General features: G+C 45.3%; 1 protein-coding gene across 3 annotated transcripts in view; it reads left to right on the top strand.

The window, feature by feature from the left end:
• Positions 1-18,637, top strand: part of FLT1 (fms related receptor tyrosine kinase 1) — a 176,006-nt gene that overhangs the window by 116,337 nt on the left and 41,032 nt on the right. For all 3 annotated transcript variants that reach the window (XM_055317306.1, XM_055317304.1, XM_055317305.1), the window contains exon 15: positions 5,877-6,008. In XM_055317306.1, the coding sequence (XP_055173281.1) occupies positions 5,877-6,008 (132 nt within the window). The remainder of the gene's footprint in view (positions 1-5,876; positions 6,009-18,637) is intronic.

Genomic DNA, 18,637 nt, shown 5'->3' with positions numbered 1-18,637 from the left:
CCCAACAATGCTTCTCACAGAATTTGACAAGCTAAACCTAAAATCCATATTGACATATAAAGGGCCAAGATGATTCTGAAGAAGAAGGGGTCATACCATAGCAAATATCAAGATGCATTATCAAGCAAATATAACTTGTGTGGGATAAATGGGTCACTGTGAACAAATAGGGAACCTAAAAACAGAACCACAAATATATGGGAACTTAGTATCCAACAGAACTGGCAGTAGGGGAAGAAGAGAGTATTCAGTAAATGATGCTGGAATAACTGGCTATTTATATGGTAAAAATTAGATTTTTAACTCACACCACACATACCCCTTCCTACAAGAAAATCCAGATGGATTAAAGACCTAAATGAAAAGAAGCAAATCTCTAAACAAATCTTTAATTTTTTTTTTTAGAAGAAAGTATATAATCAGAGTAGAAAACCATCTTTTTAAAACAAGCACCAGGGGCACCTGGGTGGCTCAGTCACTTGAGCAGCTGATGTGATTTCGGCTCAGGTCATGATCTCAGGGTTCTGGGATTGAGCCCCATGTTGGGCTCTGTGCTCAGCTAGAGTCTGCTGGAAGATTCTCTTGCTGCTTCTCCCCTTACCTTGCTCTGTCTCACTCTCAAATAAATAAATAAATCTTTAAAAAAAAGCACAAAGGATAATGGAAAACATTAATAAATTTGACTACATTAGAATTTTAAATGCTTTTGTATGAAAATTCACCATAAACATAATTTAAAAGATTGTTCATAGAATGGGGGAGGACTTGCAGCGTATTTAACCAACAAAGGATCAGTATCCAAGGCATATAGAGAACTCAGAATCATTGAGGAAAAGACAAGCTAACAGAAAAATGGACAGGGAACATAAAGAGGCAGTTCACAAGAAAAGCAGCTTGCATGGCCAACAAAGATGGAAAAAGATGTTCCACCTAACTAGTATTCAGAGAAACAGAGGTTAAAACCACAGCAAGATGCCATCTCACACCCATCATTTTGCCATCAGTTACAACATCTGGTAACACCAGGTATCAGGAAGTATATGGGGGAGGGGAGCTCTTACTCAGTGCTGGTGAAAGTGTAAATCAGTATATTTTGGAAGATGATTTTTAAATCCTGTATAGAGCTATACAGTGAACTGATCCTGGGATCACACCCTGAGCCAAAGCAGATGCCAAACCGCTGAGCCACCCAACCACTGAGCCGCTAAGGTGTCCCTGCAATGAGTTCTTTTTAAACATGAGTTAAAAATGAACTCCATCTGGGCAGCCCCGGTGGCGCAGTGGTTTAGTGCTGCCTGCAGACGAGGGCATGATCCTGGAGAACCTGGATCGAGTCCCACGTCGGGCTCCCTGCATGGAGCCTGCTTCTCCCTCTGCCTGTGTCTCTGCCTCTCTCTCTCTCTCTCTGCATCTCTATCAATAAGTAAATAAAATCTTAAAAAAAATGAACTCCATCTACATGTATCAACAAGGATAATATTAAAATATCATTTAATAAGAAAAGTTGAAAAAAGGTATATACTGTATGGCACCTTTTATTTAGAATTTGTAAAGCCACAAAACAATATTACACATTCTATAGAGAGGTACATTTCAATCTAGAAAAAGCATAAAAACATGCATGAGAATGAAACACACCAACTTTAGGATAGAGATACTTCTGGAGAGAAAAAGAAAAGGAAGGAGATAAATTACGCATTTTATTCATAATAAAAGAGGGGGGTTCTCAAGCAAATATGGCCAAATGTTGACATCTGATTATCTTCATAGTGGATACATGAGTTCTATTTTTCCTGCACTTTTATGTTTTATTTAAGATTTTATTTATTTAGTCATGAGAGGGAGAGAGAGGCAGAGACGTAAGTAGAGGGAGAAACAGGCTCCTTGCAGGGAGCCTGAGGTGGGACTCGATCCCAGGACCCCATGATCACGACTTGACTGAGCCTAAGGCAAATGCTCAACCACTGAGCCACCCAGGCGTCTCTTTCCTGCACTTTTAAATGAAATGTTAAACTAAGAAGAGAGCCCTTGCAGAAGGTGAGCTTCTCAGTAGAACTGCATCTGTGTCATGGGGACCAGGTCATTAAAACTGAGTCACTACAAGATAAGGCATTAAAAAGAAATGAGAGCACTCAACTACAAATGAGTATGGGCAGATCTGAAGGATGCGGGGAGCGATAAAGGTGGGACTGGCCTATGTCTGAGAGAAGGGAAATAGATAGAGCTGGCAATGAGCAAGTGCCTGATGAGGATTCAGAGTGTCACCCTGATGGTGACGCATCGATCTCTGTGCCACTGGTCAGAGTGTTAGTGTGAACGCAGGTTGGAAAGAGCATTGCTGGTTGGCTCAGGACACACTCTCACCCTGTTTCCTCTTCTACATGATGGAAAGATGAAACTGAGCCAGGTGACCTTAGCTCGCAGCATCCTTGGCACTATCTGCTCACCTTCACAACTATGCCTCTGTCTCCGTGAGTGAAATCCAAGGCCTTGGGCTTTATTTGTTCACTGTGTCAGCCTTAAACCTGGATTTGAGTGATAGAACATTGGTGGAGGGCAGCCAGCCCCTGTGGCTCAGCCGTTTAGCGCCGCCTTCAGCCCAGGGCGTGATCCTAGAGACCCGGGATCGACTCCCAAGTTGGGCTCCCTGCATGGAGCCTGCTTCTCCCTCTGCCTGTGTCTCTGCCTCTGTGTTTGTGTGTGTGTTTCTCATAAATAAATAAATAAAATATTAAAAAAAAAAGGAACGTTGGTGGAGGGTCAGGTCTGCTGCAATGAAGATGATGGTGAGTGGCAAGATAGCCACTACTTTGAATGTCCATTGCCCTTGACACCCACTCTGCAGTCAGGCTTTTACTTTCTGTGATTGCCGTGTATGCTATATCCTGTGCTTTGCAGAGCTTTCATTAAACGATCTCAGTTGATCGTCTTAGCAATACCATAAAATAGGCAAAGCAGGTATAATTCTCATTTTACAGATGGGGAAACAGACTCAAAGAGGTTAAATGATTTAGCCAAGGTTACAGGGGAGAGTCTCCTGTCCTCCTCCCCCCTCTACCCCCATTACCTGGGCTTAGAATATTAGAACCATCTTGCACTCATCTCTGCCCATTCCTTCATCTAGTAGAGCAGGAGTTCCTGTAGGCTGTTTCTACAGAGTGTCCGTTTGCATTTCTTCCTCTCTACTTCCTTTCCCACCATCCAGATCTGGATCCTCAGCATTCTTTGCCAGAGTTACAACTGGTAAGTTGGATTTCCAGATGCCACTTCTCCCTCATTCCTCTCTACCCTGCGTTCTCATTCTAGACTAAACTTCCTTAAACATTGCTTTCATTATGTCATTTCCCTGCTCAAAAATCTTTGTGAGCTCCTCCTTCCTTCTATACTGTCTACACTGAATGGAAACTCCTCAGCCAGGATTTCGAACCTCTCCTTAATCTGAATTCACCTTTTCCAGTCAACTTCTCAAAATGGATGCTTTGAAAATAAAATGACTAACAAATCATCCATCACATCAGCAAAGGTTTCTGTTTTGTATTTTTAGATGATACTGCTCAGTACTGACAAGAGAGTCGTAAAACAGTCTTGCTGGTAGACGTGTTAATAGGTATAATCTTTTTGGAAGGCAAAATGGTTATAAGAATCAAGAGCTCTTGACCTAATAAATCTGTTTCTGGAAATCTATCCTAAGGAAATAATCTGAAATACAGAAAAATCTTCATGCCTAAAGATGTTAATTATACTATTTTTATAGTTATGAGCAATTAGATATAACCCTCTAGTGGCTTTCTTCGATGCCTAGAATAAAACTTTACATCCCTACTGTGGCCTGTGGTCATACATGATCAAGCCCTACCAACTCTCTTCTCTCCTGCTTGCTAACTAAAGTCTACAGTGGTCTTTTTCACTCTCTGTTAAACAAGCCCATTCCTGCCCCCAAGGACTTTTTTTTTTTTAAGATTTTTATCTGTTTATTCACGAGAGACATAGGCAGAGGGAGAAGCAGGCTCCCTGTGCGGAGCCTGATGTGGGACTTGATCCTAGGGCCTAGGGTCACGACCTGAACTGAAGGCAGAGGCTCAACCACTGGGCCACCCAGGCGTTCCCCATCCAGGGACTTTATAGTTGCTATTCCCTATACTTTCCTATCAAATGCCCCTTTCATATCTTTAAAAAGCTCATTCTTCCCCATCTTTCAGGGCCCTGCTCAGATGTCACCTCTTCAGAGAACCTTCCCTAAACACCCTCCATAGCCCAGGGTCCCCTTAACCTAGTTTAGTTTCTTCACAGGCTTTGTTCCTTGAAATTACTTATTTGTAACTCTCCAACACTATAATGTAAGTCCTTTGTAGGCAAGGATTCATTTGTCCTGCTTATTATGATATCACCAGATCTACAATAGTGGCTAGTACGTGTAGGAGCTCAAAAATACCATACGAATGAACAAACTGTGTTTAAAAATCCTCCTTAAAAAAGAATAAAGGGAAAATGTCTTGGAGGAAAGACTGTAGGTTTGCTTTACCTTTTCTTTATGCTTTCCAATCTTTCTCAGATTTTCTTTATTGGATGTCTTTTATAATCAGGGGGAGTACAAACTATTTAAACTAACAAAATTATAGCCCAGTCTGGCCAGACCCATTTTATTACTATTCCAGAATAAGCATTCAATTCACATTCATGTCTTGGCATGGCTGTTCTCTTGCCTGCCCTTCCCGCTGCACCTCTGATAATCCCGTAAACCTCAACCCAAGGCCCACCTCCTCCAGGATACCTTCCTGAGTTTTCCTATACTTAAAGCTCTCCCTCCCACCCTGGGCTTGGCATTTAACTGGGTATACTGTGCTACATTTATTCACTCTCATTTATGAAACACTTTCTGTTTGCTGGCACGCATGTGTGAAATGAGAGAGAGAGAGAGAGAGAGAGAGAGAGAGAGAGAACAAGAATGTATATCTGTGTGTTTAGTAGGAGTTCATTTTCCCCTCTCAGCATATACCATGTCTTAGCCTCCCCCCCAAGTCTTTAACATAGATTGATAGCAGAGTAAGTACTCAATAAATACTTGGTGGTGGTCTTTGGTGTTGAAGCTACTGTGTCTCCAAGCTGGGGTCAGAATCCATGGTTCTCCTTCCATTACATGATGCTCTGTAGTCACACTTTAGCTTGTATTTACTGAGCACTTACTGTGTGTCCGTGTGTCCTGCACCTACCACTCATGTTCCTGTGTACCTGCTAGGAACTGCTTTCATTTTCATCTTAAGTTTGAAGAAACTGAAACACAGAAAGGTTAAGCAGCTAGTCTCAAGGGACAAAGCTCAAAGCGCTAAGGCCTAGATTAAAATACAGCCCAAAGTCTTCACCTCTCTTAGGAGTGAAGCAGGGCTCCCTTTGGCCCCTTTGGCACAGACTTGTTCCAGTCCAACTGCGGGCTCTTAGGCTACTCAACCTCACCAAATCTGTTTCCACATTTGTAAAACAGAGACACCAAGACCTTACAGGGCAGTTGCCAATGTCAAGATGAGAAGTGTGTGGTCTAGTGCTAGCACACAGCAGGCGGTGAGTAAATGGTGTTATTATTAGATGTGCCACCTCCTTGACATTTGCTTCTGAAAGCTGGAGATGGTAGCCCCATCTCATTTCTCTCCACACAGTGAGTGGCCTGGGTCTGAGCTGCACCTCCACAGCTGGGATCTGGGGAAGGTGCTATGAAAAAGCCCAGGGACGAGAGAAAACAAATAAGCGGCCCTGCCCAAGTTTACCTAGAGGTTGGATTTCCTTGTCTGAAGGCATAATTATAGGAAGAGGGTTGGATTATAGAAGTAGCTGTTTTTGTGTGTCACCCAGGCCCACTCATGTAAACATCTTTCACTCCCCAGGAATTATTTTAGGACCAGGAAGCAGCACACTGTTTATTGAAAGAGTCACAGAAGAGGATGAAGGTGTCTATCACTGCAAAGCCACCAACCAGAAGGGATCCGTGGAAAGCTCAGCGTACCTCACTGTTCAAGGTAAACAGCTGCTCCAGAGAGCAACAAGAAACAGTTCAGACATCTGTTTAACTTTTCACCTCCTGGTATCCTGCGGGCAGCTCCGGCCTGTTCCTCTCCCTGCCCTCCTCACCCCTTCCCACCTCCCTACTCCCCCCCTACCATCACTACCACCACCAGGCTTTGGGAAGCTACCCTGTAGGGTGGCCTGGCAGGCCCAAGGCAAAGACACTGGGGGGCCAGCCCCCTCCCACCCTCAGAGCTGCCATCTGAAGATGATCTCTGCAGGGAAGTAATTCCCAGAAGAGAGGAAAGCCAGCTGCCATCAGAGGTAGGCCACTGACCCGCAGAGAACGACCGCAGTGGCCGGGCTGGTGACAAAGAAATTCAAGAAGGCAGAGGGGTGGAGGGAGGGGGAGACACCCACACATCGGAAACTAGTTCGTTCTTTTTCCTTTTCCAACTCCCATCAGTTAGACATATGCCGCTCTTCTGAATGTTTTCATAAGCTGGTTTGTTTGTTTGTTTGTTTAACACAGAGCAGGCTGCAAAAAATTATCAAGGAGAAGCAACACATAAAAAACAGACCACGTTTGAGAAAAATGTTCCAAGTGCTTCCTTCTTTGTAGACCTCAGATAGTTGGTTCAGCAGCAAAATCCAAAGCAGCCTCATCCTAGCCCAGGCTGCGCCATGTGGCTCCCATTTGGAAAGTAGTTCAGGCCTCAGTTTCAGTCCTCTGATGCCAGGAATCATCCAAACCATAACATCGACGGCATCATAAAATATCAAATTGGCACCTTTTGGGGGATAAATATCTGTGGCATGTTGAGGTTTTACATGAAAAGAGGCAATTTGTTCAGTAGCCTGTTTCCAGGGGCTCCCCAGGAGAGGACGGAATAGGGAAGCATTCCTGGCGGAAGAACAGCCTGTGTCCCTTCTTCCACTCTGGAAACTTGCACTGCTTCAGGAGCCTAACGCGGAGAATTCAGCCGCCTTTAAAACAGAGCATCACCCCCCTCCTTTTCCGAGGAGCTGGTTTTAGAGAGCCTCTGGAAAAATCTAAAATCCATGAATGTATACTTTCGGGAAAAGCCAAGGGTAGCATTCCTCAAATTCTTACAGTAATGGTCCTGTCTCCCTCCCAAATAGTCCTCATTTCCGTATTCTTTCCACTGGTCTGCTGACACACGGAGAAAACAATTCCGTGTGCATCTCTTTAACACCTCCTTCTTCAAAGGATTGTTCGTTTACCTATGAATTAACAAAGACTCCAGATGTGGCCTTCGCGGAGGGGCTCCATCAGGCCATGGATCTGAGAGAGGGGCAAGGAGGCGCTTTCCCCCTGTCCTAACAACAACCCCGTAAGATGCACAGAGCAGTTAGGAACCCCCAGACAGGAATGAGAGGACGGATCTAAACCCTACGGCCAGGTAATGGCAGATGTGTGTGTAGAGCTGGGCTCCTCAGACCCACTCCAGCCCCCCAACACCTGCCTTCTTCGTGGGCCACCCCCACCATGGCCACTCTTCTCTACCAGGGAATATGGGTATGTGTCTGACCCAATGGCTAGGCAGCTAATGGCTTGGGAGAAGCCCTTGCCTGAAGCCAGGACACCTATGCAAGTTTGCAGCTCTCCACAAAGACTTCACCTCCTTTCCCTTCACCTCTTCTGCCAGGCTGGGTTTCCTAGAAGCCACATGGCTTCACAGCGTGTGAGTTTCTTCTGCCCGCAGTCATGACCACCCCCCTCTGTTTGCCATAAGCCTACCCTCCTGGAGTAGTGTCTCCTGCTGTGATGAGTTTGCTGTCGGGGCAAAGCAGTGGCACAGTGGAGACTCCCGGGCTGGACTGGAGCCAGCGCTCTGGCCCCCAGAGAGCCTGACTCACCACTAATCCTCCTCCTCCTCTGTCCAGTTTAGCAGCATCCTCCAGGATGAACAGCTGACGCAGACACTCCTTCTCTTCTCTGCCCTCCCACACCTCGGTTCTTGGATCTTTAGTCAGTACCTATTTTATTTGGCTTTTTATTATGCTTTAGGGATTGATGGGCCTGTCTCCCCTACTGGATTGTAGACTTATTGAGACAGAACTATGTCTGATGTATCTTTGTTTCCCTTAGCTGTGCCCAGCACTTAGCAGGGCACTGTGTATTTAATGCCTTTCTGTGCAGACCCTGCAGGACAACTGGCATACCCAGTCCCATGAACTTCATAAGAATCCAAAGCAGTAACTAGTATTATTTTCAGTCTACAGATGGGAAAATTGACCCTCAAAAAAAGGTTAATTATTTGCCCAAAGCCACACAATGAAGTCAGCAAGAAGGCTGGCTGCGGTCCATGTCTTGTGACTTGCCACCCTTCCTCCATTCATCCCATTCCTGAAGTACCATAGGAGCCTGTCCTTGAAACCTTAGCATAAAATTGGGCCGTTAGACCTTTCCAGTTATCTTGTCATTTGGTTTTCTCTCTACCTGGTTCTAATTTCCTACGGTGATTCCTTTTCCCACGAAATGCTTTTCTAAAGTCAGACAGCATTAAGAATATGACTGCCACTGGTCCTTTCTCCATATTTCCATCGGTCTGTGTCATTTGCTTCTGAGGAAAGGGGAGACCATTGCGACGTGGGTTGCCCATGTAGGCTGCCACTATGGATGTCCTGAGCCTGTCATCTCCTGACATCATCTCTCAGCCTCCCACACAGTCCACCTACTTCTCTCTTTTAATTCTAGAGTGAGCTTTTTATTTTATTTTATTTTTTTAGGATTTTATTTATTTATTCATGAGAGACACAGAGAGAGAGGCAGAGACATAGGCAGAGGGAGAAGCAGGCTCCCTGCAGGGAGCTGGATGCTGGACTCGATCCCAGGATCCCGGGATCATGACCTGAGCCAAAGGCAGACACTCAACCCCTGAGCCACCTAGGTGCCCCAAGAGTGATCTTTTTAAATGACTAATCTTACGATAGGTTACTTCCCTGCTTCGAATTTGCAGTGGTTCCACCCCTTATCCTCATCTAGGCATGCAAGGTCCTCCCAAGGCTCCCCCTGCAGCCTCATGGCTCATCCCTCTCTTCATACCTGAGCTCCCCAGCCATGTGACTGCCCAGGACCCCCTGAACACACACTTCCCCTCCTCATCTTCAGCCTTCCTTTGGTCTTCACAGCCTGCCTTCCTCCCACCTCATTCTCCCCCAGACAACCCCACTCATCCTGACAACTCACTTGTGCTCTTGCTTCAGGCATAGAGCATATCCCCCTTGTGCCCCCAGAGTACTTGACATGAACCTTTAACGCAATGCTTACTTACCACAGCTTACTATTCACTCCTCTATCCCTGAGCATTTGATAAATGTGTTTGTTGGATTGATCTACTTAGGAAGCCACCACTGTATGTCTGAAAAAAGGCACATGTCGACATATATTGTGTATGGCAATAGAGATAAGCCAAATGCAATTAGTTATTAACTCAACACCTTAGTTGTGTGCCCAGGACTGTGCTGCTGCACACATGGAAGTGTAAGCCATGATCCCTAACCTCATTGTGCTTTCAAAACCTAGTTGGAAGGAGATTAAGGTGCACACAAAACAATTAGAACCAGACCAATAAAAATTTTGAGTTCCTTGGAGTGCCTAGGTGGCTCAGTCAGTAAGTGTCTGACTCTTGGTTTCAGCTCTGTTCCTGATCCCCTGGCTGGTGGGATGGAGCCCCGTGTCAGGCTCTGTGTCTGCTTGGATATTTCTCTCTCTGTCCCCATCCCCTGTTCTCACGCTCTCTCAAATCAATCAATCAATCAATCAAACTTTAAAAAGCGGAATGTTGAGCTCTTCTTAAGGGTAAAGTAGAAACACTAGTTTGTATCAAGCAGACCATGCAGTGCTGCTAATATGAGCTCAGGAGTTCAGAGAGACTAGAAAGGCCATGGGGAGTGAGCTGAGATCTAAAGGAAGCCTCGGAGGATGTTGGATTGGCAAGGTGAATGGGGCAGCGAGCTATGAGACAACTGTCAGCCTTCTGCGTTCATATCTCCCTTGGCAACAACAAAGTCTAGGCAATTTTAAATATTTCCTCTTGTCTAGCCCACTGGGTTTTCTGAGGAACTGGTACTTTTGATTCATGACCTCTTTTCTCTCGTGTGGCATTACTCTCCACTAGCACTTGGGGAAATGATATAGCTGGCAAGGTGGCCGTGGACGCTTTATGGATATGGCTCTTTCTTTTTGCTCATTATTGTTCCCAGCTGCCATGCTTTTTGAGTTCTTATGTCTGCTTTTCTGCCTTCCTCCTGGCTCCCTTTTATACTTTTTCCCCCTGCTCTTGCAGCAACAGCTGTATCCAACCTTTCTGCTTAAAAATTGTGGTTAGCTGAAAAAATAGTGTCCCTGACCTGCAATCATCAAAGTACCTGAAATACTGTACCCATTTATAAATAAATGGGGCCATATCCAAATAGGATAATGATAAAATAGTGCGAGGAAATGCGGATGTTTAGTCTAAAAACTATGGGGTGATATTATTGTTTTCCTCAAATATTTAAGAAGCTTCAGACCGAGGAGATATTTCACTCTGTCTTTGACACATCAAAAAAAAAAAAAAAATAACTGGAACCAAGGAAGGGAGTGGCAGTGAAGTTTCACAGAGCCAAATTTTAGCTTCATAATGATCTTTGGGTCCTGGGATCGAGTTCTGCATCAGGCTCCCCACAGGGAGCCTGCTTCTCCCTCTGCCTGTGTCTCTGCCTCTCTCTGTGTGTCTCTCATGAATAAATAAATAATCTTTAAAAAAAGATTTTTAAAAAGTGGATAGTATATGCATCTCATTAGTTAGATGCACTATCTTGAATGCAAGTAGTTGAGGCTTACCAAGTAAAAAAATTTTTTTTTAAGATTTTATTTATTTATTCATGAGAGACACAGAGAGAGATAGGCAGAGACACAGGCAGAGGGAGAAGCAGGCTCTATGCAGGGAGCCTGACATGGGACTTGATCCCTGGTCCCCAGGATCAGGCCCTGGGCTGAAGGTGGCGCTAAATCACTGAGCCACCCGGGCTGCCCACCAAGTAAAAATTTAATCCTTAGATGCTCTTCTGAAACTTTCAGTGTGGTACCTGGTTAGTTATTTTATCACTGAAATTAGATCTTTGCTCCCTCTCTCTTGGCTGTCACTCTGGGGACCATGAAACATTCCCTGGCTTTACACTTGATTTCCCAATAGATGTATAGAGACTCTTCATGCTGACCTATCTTGTCAGGTTGAGTTTAGGAAATGAAAGCAAGCAAACGAGTTGTGTCTGCGACTACGTTTAACGGGTTTAAAAAGGTTTATGAATTAGCCAGGAAGGAAACTGTCTGCTCTTTTTATTTCCCTTGAAAAAGGATTCTTATACTCATAGATAAAACAATGTGTTATTTTTGTATCTGAAAAGGATGAGTGGACTGTGGGGTCAAAGTGGCTTCTTTAAATAATCACAGGTCTTGTTTGGTTTGGACTGCACATGAGTACACGTGGAACTCTCCAAGGGGAAGCTCGAACATTAAAAACAACAACACAAAACGGGTTCATAACCAAAATAATTTCTGAAATTGACACAGCACTCAATCGCCCATGGAACTCAATGGCACTGGTTCAATGAAAGCATGGCATATTTTCATCCGAGGACTTAAGAAAAACTATGCTTTATTATTGCAAGGAATAACCACAATAAATATGTAGATATGTTCTTATAACAGATTTAGGCCTTGCTATTGAAATGCTATTTCAATAGCATTTATAAATTACACAGGAGAAAATACCATATTACACATTCTTTGGGGGATGACTGATGGATCTGAAAATCATGGAAAGCACAGAAGGACTTTGCCTTAGGGCTGCCCTGCAGTCTAAATGCTTAGAGTGGCATTAGAGGTGAGATTTGTAAAATTATGCCATAATATTTGCACATTAACACATCTCAGGAAAGGACCCATACAGCAGGAGATGTACACTGTGTCCCTCAATAAATTCTGAGAGTAAAATATAGGAAAAGCTCAAAATTGTGTTGGGTATGCAGCCACTCTTATTTATCCCCCTTGGCCAGGCCAGCTTTCATGTTTCATTTCCTTTTGATGCTCCTCTCTTCCTGAATCCTGCCCCAAATTCACTCCCCTGGCTATCCTGGCACTAGGAAAGGTGTGATAAACTAATTCACAGGAACATGTTGGCGACTAATGCTACTCCCTTCTCCTGGGTGTTGGCAATTCAGAAGGGTTCCCAAGGAGAGACCAGGGCTTGGCAATGGAGAGATGAACTCTGCTCCTCGTTAATTTCACACAGAAGGACTAGGGGACGGGATACACATGCCTTCGTCCTTGAAGTCAAAATGATGACACACAGCTGGCTTTGATCAAGAATTCAAAAAATGGGGGCCGTCTGGGTGGCTCAGTGGTTGAGCATCTGCCTTTGGTTCAGGGCATGATCCCAGAGTCCCGAGATCGAGTCCCACATCCGGTTCCCCTCAGGGAGCCTGCTTCCCCCTCTGCCTCTCTCTCTGTGTCTCTCATGAATAAATAAAAATATATTAAAAAAAAGAAAAAACAAAAAAAATTAAAAATTTAAAAATGGAGATGGAATTCACTTGTAATATCTTTTTTTTTTAAAGATTTTATTTATTTATTCATAGACACACAGAGAGAGAGGCAGAGACACAGGCAGAGGGAGAAGCAGGCTCCATGCAGGGAGCCCGATGTGGGACTCGATCCCGGGTCTCCAGGATCACACCCCAGGCTGCAGGCGGCGCCAAACCGCTGCACCACCAGGGCTGCCCCACTTGTAATATCTTATGCTCGCTGAACGTGCATTCATCTGCTCAACTTTTGTGACAACCCAATGGGAATTTTTTTCTATCTGCAAGTGAGAATCTGAAGACAGAAAGATTTAGGATTTTGTTTAGGGTTACGAAGCTAGTAGTGGTGGAGCTGAGAATTGGATCCGTGTTGAACCATTCTGCTCTACTGCCTCTCAGCTCTAAGACAGCAGAGGACCCCACTGCAGCCAGGTGCATCACTATTCCTGAGCTGTGTGCCCTTGGGCCAACTACTTATCTTCCTGGTGCCTCATTTTGCTCATCTGCAAAATAGACACGAATAATGGTATACCTGCCTTCTGGGGTTGTAAGAATTAACACATTTAAAACTGTATCTGGAATATAATGGAAGCTTTTAAAATAGTAGCTAGTGATCACTTGTTAACATAATAAGCCATATTAACTTCAACAAAACTTTCTGTACTATAGTTTTCCTACACTTAACCAGTGAGTGACCCAAATGGGGTTCCAAACCACAAAAGCTCTATTTGACCTAAGAAGTTTAGCTTTACTAGCTTTAATATGTATGTATGGCACATAAAGACAACTTTAAATATCTTTAACTCAAATTATTCTTGAAAATTTCCTCCCAGTTTAATATGAATACAGTTTTTCCATATATCTCTGTCCTAAAGAGGGGCTCCAAACCACTGTACACAGATTCTCAAAAAGCTTTATAAATGAGAGACAATTTTAATAGTCTAAGAAGTCTTAGAGAAATTACATAATAAGGTTAACTGGTTTATTGGTTATTGGGTTTTAGATAAAAGAGAGAGACAGAAAGGCAGAGACATAGGCAGAGGGAAAAGCAGCCTCCCCATACGGAACCCGATGTGAGACTGGATCCCAGGACCCCGGGATCACGACCTGAGCCAAAGGCAGACACTCGACCACTGAGCCACCTAGGTGTCCCTAGTATATCTGATTATTTTTTTTCATCTCTCTATAAATAAATATCTATTGACACTTCTACCAGGCCAGCGCTAGAGATGTAAAATGAACACAACACACACCCTCCTTTTGATGTCTTAAGACTTTAATGGGCAATAAACCCACATAAACAGTTATCTCAAATTAAAATAATGATAGAAGCAGAGAAGAACACCTAAGCCACCCTGGCAGGTATGAGGCAAATTTCTCAGGGAAAGCAGTGACTCGGTTGTCTGTAGAAAATGATCAGCATTTGGTCAAAGTCTGAATAGTTTTAGAAAGAAAAGACAAATTGTGACATATGCAATAGCTTTGAATGAAAACCAAATTATCTTGTATATGAAACCCCCCAAAATAAAAAGGATTTGGGGGTTAAAAAAAGGAAAGGGAGCCCCGGGGGAGTTGGTGGAAACTTTCAAAAGAATAGCTTTCACTAGATTTCCACATTTCACCTGCGAGCTAGGGTGCTGCTGTTACCTCCACATTTGAAGGATGAGGAAGCTGTAGCACGGGGTCCTTGGTCTAAGACATAGCTACTTGCTTCCTGCCCTTTCCTGGTGAAACTCAAGCACGTCTCAAGTCAAGGCAGGTCCCAGGCCAGAGGCCCTGGTCTTTTGCTTGGGGAGTCTCCTAAGCTCCTGGGAAGCACCACTGGTTATATTGTGAGAGCGGAGTTCCCTGGCTCCGCCGCCCCTTGATTCAGGCAGTCGGGTGCCACACAGCACTGGGTGCCAGGGTTGGCAGGATGTTGCCACAACACAGAGTCCACCCCTGCAGAGTGAGGGGCCTTTGCCATCAGAAAGGCTCAGGGCAGGGCTGAGCAGGAGGCCGCTGCAGTTGCACAGACTGTAGACCAGGCATGTCACCCCTCAGGAACCGGTGCCTCCCCTGGGTGGCACCCGCCCTTCCTGTCCCAAGAGGGACAGTCTGAAGCCTGGGAGGGTAACTGAGACAGAAGCCTCTGTGGAACAGGGTTAGCAATCTGTAACAGAAAGTACGTCACCCTAACTCTTCAGATTGGCCACATTCTTGTCCCTCTCCCATATAGAAATAACCTTGCACTGTGCCCCGATGCAGGCTTGCACACACGGCATCTGAGAGCAATGTCCCTGGGCCCCACTGCTCGCTCCTCACTGTTGTCAAGCCCCACCCACGTTTCCTCTGGCCTCCTTTCCCCGCTGGCATGTGCAGCTGGGCCATTTCATGGACTGAGCTCATCAGCTGTCACCAGCTAGTTGAAGCCGGGTCTAGTCAGACCAGTGTGGGGATGTTTGACCTCTGAGAAAACATCCAAGAGCTGCATAGGGAGAGATGCTGCTGACTGAAGTCAGCCTACTCAACCGAAGACTAGCCTACGGGTTACTTTCCAAATAAAGCAAATGGGACAGAGATAGAGTGCAGATACTACACGATTTCTTGTTAATTTCCCATTTTAGTTTGCAGTGAGCAGTGACAACGCTAAAGAGATCTTTCGCCTGTCATAAATGTTCATCTTGAAGATGTTTTTTAATGAGTTGATTCTTTAAATGTGGAAGTGCATATAAACACATTTGGTCCCACTGAAAGGAATTTTGCCTGAGTAAGGGCTGTGGAATTACTTTGGGGGTCAACTTCCTGCCCCGTGGAATGCAGTGGGAAAGTTCCCACAATGGGAGGGGGCCTCTCCCAGGGCATTCCAGGCAGGAGGCATCTGCAGAGGTTTAATACAGACAGTACCATGTCTCAAGATGCTATCAGCATCTCCAACAGCCAAAGGCCACCATGGTCTGAGCCGGTCCCAGTAAGATTCCACAAAACTTATTTGCAGCATAAGCAGAGAAGACAGAGAGAGTATGTGTGTGTGAATATAGCAGGGCAGCATGAGACCTTTCACATGGGGGAGGAAAGCCAAACTCATACTAACTTGAGCTTACGATATTCCCATCAAGGGGTTGTATACTGAGAGAACAACTTCCCATACTTCGAAACTTCTTCAAGAAAGCTGTCCTCATTCTCATGAGGTTTAGGGAAATAGCCACAAAGTAACAAATGAAGCCAAATCCATTTATTCACTCATCCAATATATTCAGGATGCCTACTATGTGCCAGGCACTCTTCTAAACACCAGAGATGGAACAGTGGACAAGAGAACCACAATCCTGCATTCTGCTGCTCCACTCACAACTCTGAACACGTTCACCTGCTCAGATTTGAGTGCCAGACTGTGAACTCCAGACCATACCTTTCATCTACCACCACATACCAGCATCTAGAACAGAGCCTGCGACGTGGGTGGTATTCCATGTGTTTACTGGATTAATACACACGAACAGGAATTTGACCCTGAACCCTTTGAAAGCTTCATGAAACTCCTTGGCAACAAAGCAAATCATAACTTGTCTACTCATTCACCCAGTCTGAGGAGTGGGGACATAAAGATGAAGACATTGTGGCCCACAGCCCCCTGAAGCTGACCTTCTGGTAGAGAAACAGTGAGGGGCAGAAGAGCTGGTCATTTAAGACACTATAGGGATTTTGATGTGATTGGAGCAAGTAAGAGCATGGCAGGAGAGGAAGTTCAAGAGACAGGCAAGATTGGTCATAAAGGATCCAAGGTTTGGATTTTTATCCTGACAGCCACAAGGGGCAGAAGGGGCAGTGATGGCATTTAGACGGAGGCAAGATCACGCTGGTTCAGGGTGGAGAAGAGCCCCAGGGTGTGTGTGGGGTTGGGGGGGTGGTCAAGGCTGGTCGGGAAGGCAACACAGTAGGCCAGGTGACAGCTGGTAGGGGCTCGGTGGAGGCCGTGAGAGCGGGGCAGGGCAGGAGGTGACAATTTCCTGACCCATGGGAGGAGGACAGACGGGACTTTTGTTGGACTGGATGGGGAGAAACTGTGGATTTCCCCCTCCATGCTGCAGCAGGGACCGCGGCTTGCAGGAAGCACATGCACTGAGTGGCCGGATGGATACGAGGGAAGAAGGAAGTGGCTCAGGTTCCTAGCTTGTGTGTTTGCTGTTCTTCAGAGAAACTTCACTGGCTCCAATTGCCTGCATGTAGCATACAGTTTAAATTTTTTTTTATTTATTTATGATAGTCACAGAGAGAGAGAGAGAGAGAGAGAGAGAGAGAGAGAGAGAGAGGCAGAGACACAGGCGGAGGGAGAAGCAGGCTCCATGCACCAGGAGCCCGATGTGGGATTCGATCCTGGGTCTCCAGGATCGCGCCCTGAGCCAAAGGCGGTGCTAAACCGCTGCGCCACCCAGGGATCCCTGTAGCATACAGTTTAAACCCTTTATGCAGGGCAGTCCGGGTGGCTCAGTGGTTTAGCACCGCCTTTGGCTCAGGGCGTGATCCTGGAGACCCAGGATCGAATCCCACATCGGGCTCCTGGTGCATGGAGCCTGCTTCTCCCTCTGCCTGTGTCTCTGCCTCTCTCTCTCTCTCTCTCTCTCTCTCTCTCTCTCTCTCTCTGTGTGTGTGTTTGTGTGTGTGTCTCATGAATAAATAAATAAAATCTTTTAAATAAATAAATAGGGATCCCTGGGTGGCGCAGCGGTTTGGCACCTGCCTTTGGCCCAGGGCGCGATCCCGGAGACCCGGGATCGAATCCCATGTCAGCTCCGGTGCATGGAGCCTGCTTCTCCCTCTGCCTGTGTCTCTGTCTCTCTCTCTTTCTCTGTGTGTGACTATCATAAATAAATAAAAATTAAAAAAAAATAAAAATAAATAAATAAACCCTTTATGCGGATGTTCAAACTCTCTGTGGCCTGGTCCTGTCCTTGCCTTATACTGCCACGTGTGCCCCCTCTCTTCCCAGCTCTGGGTCCTCCTGCTGTCCCCTCTGCTTGTGTGCCCTCCCCCTCCTCGTCTCTGGAGGCCACCATTCATTTCAAATGTCGCCTCTTCCAAAGAGCTTTGGATTTCCTCAACCCTTGAAAACTCTTTTTATCTCATTTCTTTGCATTTGCCTTAAGTCTCGGTAGGTTGGGAGTGAGCCCCCTGAGTGTGTCAACTTTCTCTTGCTCATCCTGCCCTCTCCTCTGGACTGAACGTCACCTACAGTAGGATTCGGTACCTTCTTGTTGCAAACAAAGAGCCCACAAGGTGTAGCACTTTGTCCAGAAAAGGAGGAGAGTATACCTGCTTCACAGGGTGGTGGGGAGGGCTTGGCACATAGTTAAGTGCTCAGTCGGTGATATCATTCGCATCATTATGTCCAAGGAAAATAGGATCCAGCTCTTCTTCCCTAGCTTAATACAAAGCCTCTGTCTCCTTGTAATGAGGTTAAAGCATAAGACACTACATTAGAATTCTCGAGAAATTGTTCCCTGGAGTCAGTAGGTAGGGAACCACACTGTCCCGGACCCCCTGGGGCATTCCTTTCCAAGTCCCAAAGATCTTCCTCTCTGGAGGCTTCTCCTGAACACTTTGGGTCGTTTCTTTCTGCTGGTGGAGGAACTGCTCACCTTTTGATCTCTGGGTGATTCCGGGAAAGGAGGTGATGGGGAAGGACCCCCTCGTCATGCCAGCTGCTGCCGCGAAGGTCAGAAATGAAGCCAGGAGTGGGGAGCAAGAGGTGGGCACTTGGGCCCGACTGTTCCAAAAGAAGCGAGCAAGCAATTGTGACAGTCCTTGAGTTTTATTTTTAAAATCAAAGTAGAATAATTTTGTGAGTCCCAAAGGATGGCTTTTATGTCATTTTTATTATTTTTTTTTCTTTTTCTTTAGAATTTCCTCTAAAACACATCAGGGAGACTTCACGTATTCCAGATTTAGCACTTTAATGGGCTTTTGTTCCTGCCTTAATTTTTTCCTTTTTAAAAATTTCTCCTCTGACGTTCAATTAGCTATTTGTGGGATTACAAAGTTTGCAAACTCAACCATAGAATTTCTGGAAAGT

Source organism: Nyctereutes procyonoides, unplaced genomic scaffold, assembly GCF_905146905.1.
Source record: "Nyctereutes procyonoides isolate TBG_1078 unplaced genomic scaffold, NYPRO_anot_genome, whole genome shotgun sequence".
Taxonomy (NCBI): domain Eukaryota; kingdom Metazoa; phylum Chordata; class Mammalia; order Carnivora; family Canidae; genus Nyctereutes; species Nyctereutes procyonoides.
Note: the sequence above shows the minus strand (reverse complement) of the source record. Positions and strands in the feature narration are given on the sequence as shown.